The sequence below is a fragment of the Fusarium phalaenopsidis genome (genome assembly GCF_050370095.1).
Source record: "Fusarium phalaenopsidis strain FUZ10S chromosome Unknown contig_32304, whole genome shotgun sequence".
Taxonomy (NCBI): Eukaryota; Fungi; Ascomycota; class Sordariomycetes; order Hypocreales; family Nectriaceae; genus Fusarium; species Fusarium phalaenopsidis.
This window is the reverse complement of record NW_028145404.1, coordinates 4,055,172-4,071,694: the sequence shown is the minus strand read 5'-3', so window position 1 is coordinate 4,071,694 and position 16,523 is coordinate 4,055,172. Positions and strand designations below refer to the sequence as shown.

Below are 16,523 nucleotides of genomic sequence, written 5' to 3'. Positions count from 1 at the left end.
TTGATTACTTTTAGATGGTAACCCGAATCTCGGTCCTTGGTCTCATAACACCCCAACAGATCGGAGGGTGTTTAAACGACAGTGATATATCACAACTATTTTCTCTTCGCTTATAAGAGCGTAGGAAACCTATGGAGACTGTAAAAAGAAGACTGTGTCGAGGGAGATATTTCTCAACGGGTCCTAGAGTAGGTGTCGGGAGCTGACATGAAAACATGACAAGAGAGTCGTGGGACTGGACTCGAACCAGGTAAAGATGGAAGACGAGAACGAGAGATAATGGACGAGGCTTTTCCAGCCTGGTGTGTAGCAGACGGCCCGGCATCACACATGCTAATGCTCCGCCATCTGATGAGCGATCATTTTAAACTCCAGTGCTCTCGCCGGGTTATCTTCTTTCGTTTCGAATACGACTCAAAGTCGATCGGCCATCTGCATAATATGGCCCTTTCACATCCCTGACTCAAGCACTCGAACCATCATTTACACCGATTATCGGTGTTTGTCTCGCAATTATTCGACTCCCACGCGTAATTGAGCCGGCGCGATTGCGACGGCGGAGGCGGGAATCGGTCAGGCCAGGGGTAGACATGGTAGTTTGAGATGATGGTTTGATTGTGTTGTAGTATCTCTAGGTTCGGCTGAGAGTTCTCTAGTATATAAAGAGCTAATAAACATCTACCTACTCAACCTGCCTTACCTAAATCCTAGGTCTCCTTAGTAAGAGCCACCCCTTAGTCTTGTCTTTCTATATGGCAGGAACTCATCTCATGGGTCGGGATCTTACAATGGAATCTGGTATGACCGTAACTGCCTACTTGCAAGGGGAACTGGGGACTCGGGCAGTGCATCACATCTGTGGCTGGCTTTGAGATGCTATCCAGATGGAAGAATGTGTGTTTCGCGCTCCCATGCCTTCTCGATAAGGCTGGCCTGGGTCAGGGTGTGGGACATCCATTGGGAACCCCTATCGCCCAAGTTGGTAGCTGAACAGTGTTGTAGCTAACCGGAAGGGCCGTTGCGCAAATCCAACAGCACCTCCCTCCCAAGTTTTGGCAGATAAGGTTTGGGGGCCTTCTTCCCGCCTTTTCCTTCGAATAAATGATACAAGCTTAAGGCTTCCAAATCGAGCTCGCGAGGCGTGAGGCCTGGGGAATCATTGTATGATTTCCAGACAGGATCCTCAACGCTTATCCCACGGCCCAGATCTTTCCAGGTCGTGAGGGTGATCAGTTTGACGTCGGCGGACTCGATATACGTGTAGCTTAGAGCCATATCCGTGTAGCAGCTGCCGTTGACGACTTTGGCCTCTATGCGGCAGTGTATGCTCCCCTTCACCTTCGGGTTCGAAAAGGTAACGGAGGACTCGAGGAGCTGTGGGTTGTAAAAACCCAGATTGTGCCGTCAGCTGCGAGTGATGGCGGCGACGAGGTCAAAGTGTACATAGGTCGGAAAAGCCTCGCACATGGTCTTTCCATACATCTCGCTGTCTCCAGACAGAACACAAGCCCGGGTTGCCTCTTCTGCATTCCACTCGTTGACCAGCCGAGGACGGTGGAAACCCTCACACAGCGCGCAGAGGATACTCATGGGGTATACGCCGTCTCGTTCAAAGCGCTGCAGGAGTTCGAGTCGATCGTCTCCTTGCATCATGAATCTCTCCCCTGGCTTTGACACAATCGCATAGAGACGGCGGGACGAAAGTGCAAAGGATACGCGATCCGCCTGCCCGAGGAAATTATAGATCCCAAGGAGCACATCGTCTGAGAGATCGAAAAGACTCCAGTGCCTCTTTTTGACTTCAGGGAGCCCACTCTTGGGCTTTCGGAGCTTGGAGGAACGGTTGCCCATCTGATGTCTTGTTCCCGGTCGAAGCACAAATTTGGACAAGAGTTCTGTGACGAGTCAATCTTCAAAGCAACAAGTGTTTGGTAGAGTCATGTAGGGACAGGCTCTTCCCACCTGGACGGGTTGGACATGTAGACGTGTAGGTGGATTAGTATAGATATAGCGATTCAGACTGTAGATTAGACTAGAGTCAGACCATAGAAAAAGGTGACAGGGCAGTGGTTATTTGTAGAAGCTCAATTTGTTTCAAGGTAGAAAGATAACCTTTAATCCTGCAGCAAAAGAGTGATCATGTGTTTCCTACCGACGCTCAACTTTGAGAGTCTCAACAAAAACCTTGGCCTCTCAGGGGCCCCGAGTCAAGACATCTTGGAAACAGTCATACGAGGGCATTCGCAACATTGTATTGGTCTAGCAAAGGCTCTCGCGCCTACATATGCCGTGGTGAAAGGAACAACCTCATTGGTGGTGCTAGACTCACCTTATTCGGAGTTGATGCTGTCGGGTACTTAACCAGACGGTATAGAGCCTATCTACTCAGCACTGCCTCAGCTCGAGCTGAGCTGAGTTGAGTTTGGAAACGAACCTTGTCTCCTTTCTACCCGAGTTCAATATGTCATGTGTTCAATTGAAAAGTATCCATGTTGAACATGACAGACATGAGCTAAACACTCGAGGCCCATGATCGACAGCTGCATAACATGCAAGCTGCACAAGCGCAGCACAGCACAGCCACCTGCACACCAGCCAAAGCGGAAAGCGAGTGTTCGAGATCTCGGCCATGGTGAAACTTTGGCTGAAAGAGTCAACAGCCACCAAAACAAAAAGTCAAGAGTACCGTGTCTCTAAAGGCATTCCCCGTGATGCTTCTCCCCCGGGCTGCCACGAGGTTGGACGACAAGCGAGAGAGAGGGGAGCAAGACAAGACATTTTCCGGATCCGTCCAGACAAATTTCCATCCCATCTTCTAGGCGAGGCACTGCCCCCCAGGGATGGATCGCACGGCACCCGTCGCTGCGGGCCGAGTGGCTTAGCCGGCAAATCCATCCAAGAGGGCTGAAGGAAACACCTTACACCGCGGTTTCGCATTGAATCTGCAGGTAGTTTAATGAGCATCGATGGTGACATGTAGCCACTGAACATGGAACTTCACATTGTGATTAAGAATAATTTCTCGTCTTTGGATGGGCTCAATTCCACCGTCTATTCACCTATTTCTGATCCCATCATGGCGTCTCTCTGTCCTCAAGTATTCTGTCAATCATCTCAAATTTCAAGGTTCCATTCGACGGATCGTAACATCAACAGGGCCATTAACCCCCTACGTTCTAGCGCATCGCCCACTAAGGTTACAGGTGGGTAGCCCCCCCGAGCTGATGGAGGGGAGGAGCTGGAGCCGCCCCTTGTCCTCTGCAGGACTTGGCCAGAACTGGACCCTTTTTTCATCACGAACGGCCAAGGGAAGGTACGCGCAGGCGCAGGGCAGTACAACTACCACATGCTTCTCCATCCCTTCCCCTTCAGCTCCCCTCCCCTCAAGCCCTTTTTTTCTCTCCTTCCCCCCCCATCTTCTGCGCGACCCCTTTCGGCGGCCTCTTTTCTTCTTGCTAACACTAAACCTCGTCCCTTCACCGCGTTGATCGCTACGACGACTACTCTTCTCCTCCTCCCTCTCGACGACTTTTAATCACACGGTTTCGATTTCTCTCCTTGACGAAGCTTGGACTTTGCGACGATCACGAAGCGCGAAAGAAAAAAAAAGAAAGCTACACTCTCCACCCAGAGAATTCGCAAACATGGCCAAGCAACCCTCAACCCTCAGGTACGCCACTCTGTCCTACTCTCTTCCTAGTCGCGATCGTGCTGACCCCCTTTCGCAGCCAGGTCCTCCCCCTCCTCATCGTCTTCGCTCTCCTGGGCGTCGGTGGTTGGGTCGGCTATCAGGTCTACATCAGCGTCGCCAAGATGCAGGACGCCGCGTCGGAGCGAATGGGCAAGAAGAACGTCGTCTTCACAAAGGACGGCGTCAAAGTCGGGGTCAAGCAAATCAAGACGGAGAACTACGTTGATGCCACCCAGAGCTGGGTCGTCAAGGCCTGGAACCTGGGCACCACGGGCAAGGACGATCAGAGGTGCGCCGAACCGGGCTGCTGGGACCGAGACCTGTCCGCATGCGGAGGGTGGTCTACTTTTTTTTTTTTTTGAGTTTTTGAGTTTTTGGCTGACACCATGAACAGTAAGAAGCAAAAGTGAGGGTCCATCGTTTTATACCACTTATACCATTTCCGCCGACGATGCGAATATTCCAGACGAAAATCACGGCATCTCGCTCCAACACAGTAACGACGGGGATTCAATGGATGTCAAGGAACAGTTCCGGCAATCTAATCTGTCAGATATCCGAGCACGGGACTAATACGACGGACGGTGGAGTCGTTTGGGAATAACTACAATGCTTTTTAACACATCGGGTGCTGGGCTTCGTCCCGCGGGTTTTTGTTCGATATGCTTTTTCTCTCATGTACAATCATGGCCGGCCGAGAATCGACAACAGTACATTTGACGACCATTTGACGATTCATGTGCACGATTTATTACACCCTAGCCGAGTGTCTCGAGCTACCTACGTCATGCCTCTAACGGTCATGGGGTATCACAACATCAATGTGCAAGACGAATCGGTATGAAGAAGGGGGATCATTTTTGAACACCAATGCCTAAACGCAACATGGCCAGAATGCCGTGCGAAAACTCCCTTACTTTTCCCGCCAAGTTCTTGTTCGCTCCAGCCCAAAGCTTCCTTCAAAGTCGTCTCTTGAAACTAGATGCCAATGACTGTACATGACCGTCAAGATTGTGAATAATCAGCAGCAGTAACCGGGAGGCCCAGTAGGACATAACCAGACAATATTGTTGTCAAAGACCAGGATCAGCCAGCAGAACCCAGGTTACTTTTGACGCGTTGCGGATGAACCACCCTTCAGTGCTGCACCACTCTTCAAGTGCAGGAACCCATCGGCCACCGTCTCGTCAAGCTTATCCAAGCTCCCCATGGCCTTTGCAAGCAGCTCTGTCTTCTCCCGCTCCACTTGCTCCTTGTGCATCGCCTCCCGCTGCTGGATGGGGTTCATCGAGTACCCAGCCGAGGGCGGGGCCGACCTCGCCGACAGCAGCTTCTCAAAGTTGTGCGCCATCGGGTAGGGGTTGGCCATAAGACCATCCCGGCGAATGAGCATGGATGGGACACGGAGGTTGAGCTAGGGAGTTGCCGAACTTGTCAGCCTGAAGTTCAAACAAAAAAGTAAAGACAAAAAAGAAAATACGCCGAAGATAGGGCGGAAAGAAGAAATATGGAAAGGAAAAAACAAAGTTCTGAGGTTAAAAAGGATCGACGAGGGTCTCTTACCTGATTGAGAATGTTGGCATATCTCACCCCGAGCTGGTTGCCAATGAACTGTAGTCGACCCTTGACCCATGCCCTCTGAGCGTCGGTCGTGTAGTCCTGACCCTGGACGCATGTCAGGGGCCATGTAAGGAAGTATCCGGGCAATCCCTTGAGGGCATCCTCCTCTCCGCAGCCAAACGCAGACAGGTTGGCCCGCTCGAGGAGCTCCTTGCGCTTGGAGAACCAACCGAGCTGGTAGGGGACCGAAGCGATGATGTCCGTGATCATGTCGACACACGCCCTGGCCGCTGTCGCGTACTCGGGCGTCGTTCGATAATCCACGGGTGAGCATACCCACGCGGCACAGCGCACGATCAGCGATGCCAGGATGATCCGGGAGCATCGCATAAGATTCCAAACGCTGACGACCCACAGGTCTTGGTACGCGTCCACTCGCCCCGGGAACACCTCTGCCAGGGCATAGTTGCCGTTAGGGACATGATCCTCCCAAGCAACAGCCTTGAATCTGAAGTACTCGGGAAGTTCGTTGATCCAGTTGACGTGGTGCTGGTCCAGAGTCTGGCAGCGCCGGATCATGTCTAGTAGTAGCTCCACGTTCTCGGGGCTCCGAGACAGGGTTGTCATCAAGCGGTTGACCTCGGCCCTGATCTCTGCTGTCCGAATGTTGAGTCGCTGGCACTCGGCTCCGTATCGGTTCTTGATGCCGTCTGTGATCCACCACTCGACGCCCATGATAGGAGCCTTGCCTGTGCTCAATGTGTGGATAATCTAAGGGGCTGGTTAGCAACCTTTCAAAGAGGGGGCGATAAGCATCCAAATTACCATTTGCGTCCTTGTGGCTACAAAAAGTGCCAACCCTGTCTTGGTTCGGGACTGCTTCTTGTCTCTGGCCTTGACCAGCTGAATGGCTCCTTCAATGTGAGAACCCCATGCCAGCATGCCCAACTGCTTTGCAGTAATATTCTCAAACAGCCCCAGCAAGAGAACGGCGGCCAGGGTGGAATCCTCCTTGCGTGCCTCGGGGTCTTTCAGGGCGGTGAATGTGGCGGCGAGGGCTTTGGTGTAATGACCGAGAGCTTCGCTCTCGAAATTGCTCCCAGGTCCTACGCGGTTTCCGAGAGAGGCGACGGCGCAGGCGTCAAATGCTAGCTTGAAATGAGGAGCGGGCTTCTCAGCCTTGAGTAGCGGAACGACAAACTCCATCCATCCTCGAGTGCTGTCGTGGGAGGGGAGAAGAACAAAGTTGGACAAGAAGTGACACGTAGCCTGCTGGTCCACGGGGAGCTGAAGTGTGGTTATGATGGACTGGTCAGGATTCGGCTTGGTGGTGGTCGAGGTTTTGGGGGCATCCCGAGAACTGGCGGCCTTGCCCTGCTTCTGAGCCATGGCCTTCTTGTTGGCCTTTCGAGCCCGCCTCTCGGTGGCTTGGGTCTCGTTGCGGAAGACGAGGTCGAACTCATCTTTGTAGCCCGGGCATTGTCTCCTCGATTTGGCGCATTGGTTGCAGGTCGGTTTCGTCTCATCGCACTGTGGGGGGTGAGTCGGTGCATCAGAGGAGCCTCCAGGAAGATGGCGAGGGTTGAGTCAAGCAAACATTGTCTGCTGAGGAGCGGCATGGACCAAACATACCTTGATTCTACGGGCCCTGCACATCTGGCAGCCCCTCGAGGGCTTGCCGCAATAAACCATGGCGAGAGATGGTGATGAGGACCGAGGCGCGGCCCAAAAAGAGATCACGGCACAGTTGGCAGAGGTGCTGAAAGATGCAAAGCTGGCGACAGAGAAGGGGCGGGATCGAAGTCGGTTACTGTGAAAGGACTGGCTGTCCAACGGCCTCCTGGGAGGACAGAGTAGACGAGAACCACGGGGATGGGCGTACGAAGACGCGAGGTTGCATATGGGGTCTGAGAGAGCGAGGTCCCTCACAGGAAAGACGGCCAGCCGTGAGTTGGTTCAAGTAGCGAGATTGATTGATACTGCGATGGCGGCCGACAATTGCAGCACGAGCCGACTGATCGTCGTCGTCGTCAGCGCCAAAGAGGCTGAGGTAGAAGTCGAGTCAGTCTAGAAAATGAGCGGGAGCTTCGGCTGTCAGAGACGAAGGATAACAACTTGACACAAGCGCTGACTCGCAAGTGGCTTCAGAAGCCCAGATGGGAGTTTGTTGCGATGGTATCAAGGAGTTGTTTCAGCATATAAGTAGGAGAGTGGCCCTGATAACGAGAGTAGACAAGAGGAAGGGGAAGATGGGAAGCAGAGATGTCCAGGCACTTTAACACAAGAGGAGTGACGATGATGGATATGTTAGCTTCGCCTTACACGGACTGGGGGCTAGACAGACGACAGCGGGTTCGTGGTGGAACCTAGATTGGGAGAGGAGGGGAGGACAAGGGGGCGGAGGTGATGACAGTGATGAGACAGGCCAAGTTTGTGAAAGTTGAGTTTGCTGATCTGTCAATGGCAGTCGTCGTATGCCTCTCTGTGTCGTGCTGTGCCGTGTGGTGTGCGAGCGAATGCCGAGAGTGAGTGCTCGAGAGGAACAAGAATTGCTTTTTCCTTCTTGTCACGTCTTGAAGGATGCTAGGCGAGGCGAAGGATATGCGATGCGATGCAGCTAGGTGAGGCCCCGCTCTCAACGGTCGACGATGGGTGGATGCCAGCGGTTTCCAGGATGAGCCAACTCTCCGGCAGAGGAGGAAACGGCGAGAAGTAATAGATGTAGGTCTTGGTGAGCAGCAGATGAAGCAGAGAGTTGGTTCGTGTTTGAAGCGAGAGAACGGGAAGCGGGACGTGGGAAACCGTCCCCGTCGTCGTGATGCAACGAGCAAGCCACGAGGCGTCTGCTGTCGAAGGTGTCTCGTCTTGCCCATCCTGGCCTGGCCTGGGCTCCATCCAAGGGAGGAGGCTGGGGCTTGGGTGGGCTTGCAGGGGCGTTACAGGGCCTGGTAGACCGTTTTGGGTGCCCGGGGGGGGGGTCCCTGGTGGAGGGAAGCTTGGAACCTATGTCCGTCCAGCATCGCGGTCTAGTGCCCAGCTGCTAGTTCCGAGGAGGACCTGTCCCGGTCTCGACACGGTATGCCAAGGGTCTAGTGCACCGTGTCTAGGCTGTGCCTGAGTCGTCGCAGCCTCGGCGATGAGACCTTGGCTCGGCTGATGTAGGTATGGCCAGGCGCATGGGCCACTGATGGGCCACCGGGATTACTTGGATCCATGACAAGGATAGACGACAGAAGCTTGAGCTCTGGGGATGATGGAGACGATGTATGGACGGACTTGAAAGGAGGCGAGAGACTGCCGGCCGAAGACGATCGGTTCGGCTGCATGTCGGGTGACGACGCCTTGAAACGTGAGGCTAAAACAGCTCGGACGAGATGCAAGTGATTGCTCGCATTGGCATCTGCAGTTGCTATAGAAGTCAAGTGTTGTTGGCAGGAGAAAGTTAGTCGTAAGAGACAACTGCACTAGTTGACCTCCCTGTCGACCTAGAGTCCCAAATAGGAAGTACGACAGCCTCACAAAAGATCAGTCCTTTTATGTACAATTCATAACTCGGTCTCGATGACTTCCGACTGATGATACGCACCTTCCCAAGATACGGATGGATATCATGCTCCAGGTCACGGGACTCCTCTATCAAGCTTCCTTTGCATTAGCTTGACCGACCAGGTCTCCTACCTTTTTCAAACACCGATAGACCACTGTATCGACACAGTGCGAGGCGCTTCCCTCGGCCAGACTTCTCTATTCTGCGACCCTTATCCCCATCCTCCAAGGAACAAGGGACGAGAGAGTCCCCGGGGAACGTGCCTTTCGCGGCTGCGGTCCCGAATCCGCATGACCACGGTGTACGGTACGGTACATGCTGCATGGACAAAAACGATTGATTGATTGTCCGGCAGTCGTCCCTGAACCCGGTAGCCAGGCAGACCTGACAGGAAACAAAAGGCACCAGACGAATAACTCAGGGCCGATAGGGCTGGCCCGCTTTCCGGGGTCTCTCGGATGGTGGACCGGGGGCTTTCTTTGTTCCCTCCTTGACGTGAGGACATCCCGAACCCAGCATCCGAGCGAGCATTCATCTGGCCTAGTACGCGACGCCTCTTTGTTAGGGTCTGCCAAAGTCGCCTGATGGCTGCTTGTTTTGGTAATTGCGGCTAACTGAGTTGAGACATCCAGGGGTTCGACTGTCTCGGTCGTCGACGCCTCGTCGCCGTTGAAGGTTTCACACCATCGATCCGCTCTGTTCCGTTTCTCAGTCTTAGACATTTGTCGACCCTCTAAACCTTTCAGGGCTCTCCAGGTCCGTCTGCCGACCCTATGACACCTTTCCAGGCTTCCCCTCTGCTCTGTATCTGTGGATCAGGGCAGAGGGCACAAGCTTTCCCCGTCCCATCTACCTCAGACCAACAAACCCCAAGCCCACATTCCTTCAACACCGGACGATGGACTATGCAAACCAACAACAGCCGGGCCAGCCATACAAATGCCTGGTTTCCATCACGCCCGCATGCACTCGCAAGCACATAGCTGGGGCGGTGGCGTGCGTCCATGTTCAAAGCGTGTCTGTCTCCCCAGGCAGTCTGGCGTCTCAGTTCAAGACATGCGTCCAACTGCTTGTTGCCCCTGGCATTCCCGCGCCCGCGATCCCCATCTGCACTCCAGAAACACGGTCTTGGAAGGTTTGTAAGCCTCCATCCACGGCATCTTCCGCCAACATGCCTCCCACGGACATGGACAGCCAGAAGGCGCACTATTTTAGAAACATTCGTGCCTGATGATCGCCGCCCTCGTTTCGAGCGCCTCTCTGGTCTCCACAGGATCCGCCGGAAGGGAAATTAGCATCCCCGCATATTCTCCGAGTTGCGCGTTGCTCAACTGTTCTGGGCCAGGATTTGACACCAGTGGATGCAGCTCTTGCGTTTCTGTGAAGATCCTGGCTCTGTCATGACTTCTCTCTGAACCCTGCTGCTCCTGTCATCCTCAGTCACATGAGTCAAGCAATCTCAACTGCACAGTATTCCCTGCCGAGGGCCGGTGGCGCGGAGACAGGCCGCTGACAGGCTGGTCCAGAGTGTGACCGCCCGCTTGCAGGTCACTGGCTGAGGGAGGGCACTATCGATATTTTGCTTCAATACCGAGACGACGCATTTCTCACCCGCCAAACTCGTGCGCCTCGTGATAATCATCAACGAGAGGCAACAACAAGAAACAACTTGTTTCAGTAGAAGGATTGGCGGTTATCAGTGGACAAGATAATGCTTCTTGGTGCTAGTACTTGCCGGCCATGCCTCAGTCCTTGGCATTGAAAATTGCTCCCCAACCAACGAGCCGTTGAACAAACGGCAAAGGTTTTATGATTTGATAACCAAACCCACAAGTGACAGATTGAGTCTACGCCCTTGAAATGGGCACGAGCCGATTTGTCGATCAGCAGAGCTTTGTTCACTGGATCTCAACGGTGACACTCCTCGCTAACATCCCAACATCACCTTGCCATTCCAAGCTAATCCATGCACTCACTGCCTTTGATGAGACGCTGCTTGAAGATCCCCCAGCGTCACTTATCCGTAAATCCGGACCCAGGCAGCCAGTTTGACGGGCACCAAATGTCACAACTGACAAGCAATGGATCTCGATGGATGATATATCACAGACATGTTGCTTTGGTCACAGATGGATCTGACTGAGCCGCCAATGCCTCGAGGCCCGTTCCGACTAGACGGCGTGTTTACGATACAACGCCAGAGGGCCGAGCTCTTCATCTTGGCTTCCAAGCTACCGCCCCAAGGGGGCTTCCCAATTCTGTACCCACCTTTACGAGACTGACTTCCGCCCTGCAGCACCTTTGTAACGGTGCTAAGGCTGCTACGAGTCATAGGAACCCTGGCAATATCTAGTTCTTTATGCTTATCAAGTCAGGAGGCAGCGTCAAGGTGCAGAAGTCCAGAGACCTCGCAGATCGTGGATGGCCTCTTTTGGGTTACTCGTACCCGCACGCCAAAAATCACCTGATGATCGACTCGACCGGGATCCTATTCGACACAAGAGGCTGCTCGATGGCGGCAATGGCGTCTGTGGCTCGGTCCTCGGATCCCTCGGTGTCAGGGACGTGGGGGACTATCTACTCGGCAGTGCTATCGATGCCGAGCGCGAGCAGTATTTTGTTGAGGGCGCTGACGCGATCAAAATGAGGTCTGTTCACGCCGAGTGGGAGATGGTAGGCCTCGCAGGGGATGATCATCTCAGCTCCTGGTCTGCACTGTCACCCTCCTTATGCATCCTTCATCCAGAGTATTTCGCAATTGAAAGTTGCCTCAGGTCACATTACGATAACGGATATTTACGGTATTTTCTACTAGTTGAACTGCCGTCGACACTTGTATCTCCCAGTTAAGCACCCTTGTGGAGTTACGCAAGAAGATCTCGATCTGGTAAGGTTTCTGGACGGGGCTCGCTCTACACTCCCACTCTCGGGGGTTGGCACCGACCAGGTAATGCAATGACCTCCGCGCTGAGGTAGCAACAGACGAAATGATACCCCCTGAGAACTTCATAAATACTCAGCCCCTTTCGAGCTCACCAGTCGGCTTGACAACGCCCGGCCGAGTTGGGCTGCAGCGTCTCCCAGGCTTCTCCCCAAACCGCGTCGCGTTTGAGGACCGAATGGCCCATTGGTCTGCCTGCGATAGTGCTTCTCACAACCGTGTATACCAATCGCAAACGCGTACACGGTGGTGTTCGCTATCGTGCCAAGAATCTAGCTGTTGCTCGCTCCAACTGCTCAATATTGAAGCCATGGAGGCAGCTGGGACGTGACGGCAGAGCGACAAGAATGCCATGTGGATTGATAAGAAGATTTCCAGTCCAGTCGGAGTGACATTTGGAAACTGATAAAGCATGTATGTGGGTGTATTCCGCCTTTACACTTCGACGTAGGGAAGTGTCCGAAGCCCAACGAGTGTTTCATTTTCCTCTCAACACACTCACTGATGGTCATAGTATTCGATACCCAATCTCTGTGTATGAGTGCTTCCATATCGAGAATTGATACAACTTGAAGCAGAGTCACGGAAGACAACCGGCTCGACACTGAGGGTGCAAGACAATACCCAACTTATTTTCCGGTCGTCCACTGCCGGCTCCAAGCACAACATCCCAGAGTATCTCCAGACCATGGAAGATACCAGAATCGAAATTTAATATCCAGATCATGTTCCGGTGGTGTTGAATTTGACGCTGCCGGCATCACCAACCGGCTCCCCGTACCTGATCCCGGCATCATTTACCCCACATTCGGCGCGTGCCGGCCGGCTTCCCCATTCGGACGTGTCGACCGGCACCGGAATGTCTCACCTCCGGACTCTGCACGTGAGATTCTCACCTCCGGACTGTTGTCAACTGCAGGGCGTGCTCTCAGTATATATTGCATCTGCATAGATTGCTTTTGTCAGGCCACAACTTCATCTCAACTCATCTCATTATCACTTAGTTGCACACCCCAGTCGACCCACAACGTCACCACAATGAGCCGTCTATCAGACTTCCGCCTCCTCTCCTTTGATGTCTATGGCACCCTCATCGACTGGGAGACCGGTGTTCTCAATGGCCTCAAGCCCCTTCTCGAAGCCAACAATGCCTCCTTTTCGCGGGAGCACCTCCTCACCATCCACCACGAGCTGGAGAGCGCCCAGCAGGTGAAGACGCCTGATATGAAGTACTCGGAGCTTCTCACCACCATCCACCCGCAGATCGCCGAGCGGCTTGGCCTCCCCAAACCCAGCACCGAGCAGGACAAGGCCTTTGGCAACTCCATCGGTACCTGGCCCGCGTTCCCGGACACGGTCGAGGCGCTTCGACGGCTCGGGAAGCACTACAAGCTCGTGGTGCTCTCCAACGTCGACCGCGAGTCCTTCTCGGGCAGCAACTCGGGCCCCCTCCAGGGCGTCCACTTTGACCTAATCATCACGGCGCAGGATGTGGGCAGCTATAAGCCCGACCTGCACAACTTTGAGTACATGCTGCGGGAGGCCGAGGCCAAGTTGGGCATTCCCAAGGCGCAGGTCCTGCAGACGGCGCAGAGCCAATTCCACGACCACCAGCCGGCCAAGAAGATGGACATCAAGTCGAGCTGGATTGAGAGACCTGGGGCTGTCATGGGTAACCGAGAGAATCCTGTGTATAATTGGAGGTTTGATACGCTCGGGGATATGGCGGATGCGTTGGACAAGGAGCTTGCTGGCAAATAGATGATAAGAGATCAATTTATACATGTTAACTATATACTGCTCTTGGTAATGCGCGAACGAGATTTGAGCGCCCTGGTCGACAACTCTGCTGTGTTGAATGACGGAGGAGTCCCTAGCTAATATGTATGTCCTAATACTTTGTAGCTCCAGCCTCTTGTAGCCATGCTCTCCTTCATATGACTTCTCAGAGTTCACATCCACCCACTCGCACTCTCCCATTTCATGGAACTCTTCATATCTATGTCTGGTCGACGATACCGTAGCCAAGTTCATTCTATCCTTTAAATCTCTCTTACTTTCTTGATACTCAGTAGGTAGACTATTGACCATCTTATCCATTTCTTACTATAGAGAGCGAAGTTAAGAAGTAGTTTCCTGAATCAGATCAACGAGACCCTGAATCAACTTCTTCACCTCTTCATCGCCTACAATACCCTCCTGCCACGTAAAACCCAGCCCAAGTCTACCATCCCTCCCCGATGCTGCGCTGACTTTGACGGCTCCTGAGCAGGCGCTAGCGCTCTGGCTAAACATGACGCTCTGAATCTGACGATCCTCAATCTTCAAGCCAGGCGCATCGTCAAACCCCCCAACGTTGCTCAACTCCCACGCAGCCCATCGTCTCTTCCCCATCTTGCCAGATAGCCACCCCGATATATCTGGTATATGCTTGAGGTATCCTACCGGCATATCGGCGCCTCTTAATTGCAGGGTTTCGTCGATTGTCTTCTTTGTACGCTTGGCGTCCTTCCATATAGACTGGGATTCTCTGTTATAGATCTCGCTCAGGGACCCGACGTAGCATCCTGCCGAGCGTTGGTCTATATCATCTGGTAAAAAGCGCCGTAGGGAGACGGCGCAGTCTCCTTGGATGACGCTGTATTCTGGTGGGAGGGCGCGGAAGAAGGCGCCGGCGATCAGCGACATGAGCGTTGCCGTCAATGTGACGCCTTGGTCTTTGCATCTTTGTCGCAGAGAAGTAAATGAAGCTGAGGGGATCCAAACAGAAGAGAATCTCGTCTGAACGGGAAGAGTTTGCGGCTTTCCGCTCCACCAATTCTTGGGCGGTTCACCGAGGCTTTGCTGGCCACGGACAAAGTCAGGGGTAATTGGAAGGTCGACCATTGACTCGAGAGGAGGAAGCAATATCTCCTGAGATCTTCCCACCATCTTCATTGCGGTGCCAGACTCATTGGAGGCCAGAGCGTACTCAAGGTCTTGGTGGATGATGACTGCGCTCTGCGTATCCAGCAGCGAGTGGTGAAAGCAGAGACACAGAGAGAACCACGAAGAATCCTTGGGATTTTCGAGAACAGTGATCCTCCAGAAAGGAAGCAATGAGTTGTCCTGCTTGAAAGGGAGGTTGTGCTGGCTTTGGGCCAGTTCGTCCAGGGTAGCATCTGAAGTTGCTCCAGGTGTGTAACTCGGCTTTTCGATGACCGTGACAGCTTGGTTGAGATCAACACGCGGTAAACGGACAAATCGTGGTGTAGTTGTCGTGTCTACGGGTACCACAGACAGGATGGGATGCTTCGCCATGACAAAAGCGATGCTGCGATAGAGCGCGCCCGGAAGGTCTTTTCCATGGCGGTTGGAATACGTCGCCGTCACACAGACGTTGGCATAGATGCCAAGATGGCTACGCGCAGTCGAGTACTGCTCTGCGCGGCCTAAATCCCAGATTCCTGTTAAATGATGGTACAGTGTGCTGCAAGATTGTGAATTGCTCACCAAGAGGCCTGAGAGTCGAGAGGTGGTCAGCCTGTGGAGGGTCCATCTTCAGTCACCCAAGCACTGCAAGTCAAATCGTTGAATCGATTCCAATTTCAGCAATGAATTCAGCAAGTATTACCAAAATATAGCACAGATACCCTTTTCCGTGTTGAAGATGCCGGTTAACTAGCGTTGCCGGTGACTTTGTGCCGGTCCTTCACCTCCGACGCCCTCCCAATGACACCGGCACAAGCGGGGTCATGACCTCCATGTGAATCGCTCTCCTCGAGCCGCTGCGTGTAGATCTCTTGTAGATCTCTGTGATGAAGCCCCTGATGATAACTGCCGGTTAGTTGTCGGGGTGTGGGTCTGCTGAATAGAAACCAACTTAGAACCTCCCACCGATTCGAGTCCCAGCCCGAACTACTGGAGCAACGGGTCCACTGGACAAGCTTCCAACACATTGCGATACTTGGCAACTATGTCCACCCACTCGCGACCATCTCTGGGCACAGTTCGAAACCAGTCTCGAGTTGGGCAGAGGATAAGATTGTCCGCATGAGCCCAACCCCGGTGAGAAAACTTTCCATAAGCAACAGCCTCAAGCAGAGGAGGTCCATCTGGTCCAAATGCCCACTCGGCAAACCACAGAAGGGGAGTGGGAATCTGGGGAGAGGCACGTTCACCAGTGATGGGGTTAGGTGGCCGGTAGTCGAAACTTGCCTTTCGGATGTGGGCAAATTTCAACGAAGCGAGGCTCGATGAGGTTTCCAGCATCAATTCCTGCGAAACATGTCAGTGTTTGGCTCACTCAAGCTCTGTGTTTCTCTTACAGTTAGCTCTGGGAAACAGCATAAACTGACACACTCGAGCTTGAGCTCCTGTAGAGGATTCGGCTCCGGTGGATAATAGATTGTGTTTCCGTGCTCGGTCAGCCCCAGGCTCGGCAGGCCAGTCTCCTGTTCCGAAAACCCGTGTGGGTGCCGTTCTTTCGTCCTGTAGTGAAGCACGAGACGTTTCAGTGATGCTTCATGGCGAGCAATGTGCTTCCAAATTGACCTAGCATCATCCGGCTTCGGGAGATTCAGAAAGAGCTCCTCAAGCCCTCCACAAACATCAATGAACTTTTCCACTTTAAGCTGTGAGTTTTTGACTGGGGCGGACAAGCCATGGTGCAGCTCGAGTGTCTTCAACCTCACCGGGGGCCTCGTCTTTACGATGCGTTGGGTGAACCTTGCCCAGCCAGGAAACACTCTGAGAGTCAGTGACCGGAGGACTTCAAAGTTGATCATGCCCACCATAGCTGGCCC

At 53.3% G+C, this 16,523-nt stretch overlaps 3 protein-coding genes across 3 annotated transcripts; 2 read left to right on the top strand and 1 right to left on the bottom strand.

The window, feature by feature from the left end:
- Positions 1 to 3,644: 3,644 nt before the first annotated feature.
- On the top strand, positions 3,645 to 4,101 carry LRP88_10524 (uncharacterized protein; the record flags this gene model as incomplete). The annotated part of the gene is made up of 3 exons (XM_083246980.1): positions 3,645 to 3,670; positions 3,729 to 3,980; positions 4,086 to 4,101. 3 exons carry the CDS (start codon positions 3,645 to 3,647, stop codon positions 4,099 to 4,101), a joined length of 294 nt encoding a protein of 97 aa, XP_083098093.1.
- A 695-nt stretch (positions 4,102 to 4,796) lies between these two features.
- On the bottom strand, positions 4,797 to 6,943 carry LRP88_10523 (Zn(II)2Cys6 transcription factor domain-containing protein; the record flags this gene model as incomplete). Its single annotated transcript, XM_083246979.1, has 4 exons — positions 4,797 to 5,105; positions 5,255 to 6,022; positions 6,077 to 6,781; positions 6,884 to 6,943. The coding sequence occupies 4 exons, from the start codon at positions 6,941 to 6,943 to the stop codon at positions 4,797 to 4,799; spliced, it is 1,842 nt and encodes a 613-aa protein (XP_083098092.1).
- A 5,834-nt stretch (positions 6,944 to 12,777) lies between these two features.
- LRP88_10522 (HAD-like domain-containing protein) lies at positions 12,778 to 13,500 on the top strand (the record flags this gene model as incomplete). The annotated part of the gene is made up of 1 exon (XM_083246978.1): positions 12,778 to 13,500. One exon carries the CDS (start codon positions 12,778 to 12,780, stop codon positions 13,498 to 13,500), a length of 723 nt encoding a protein of 240 aa, XP_083098091.1.
- Between the last annotated feature and the right edge of the window lie 3,023 nt (positions 13,501 to 16,523).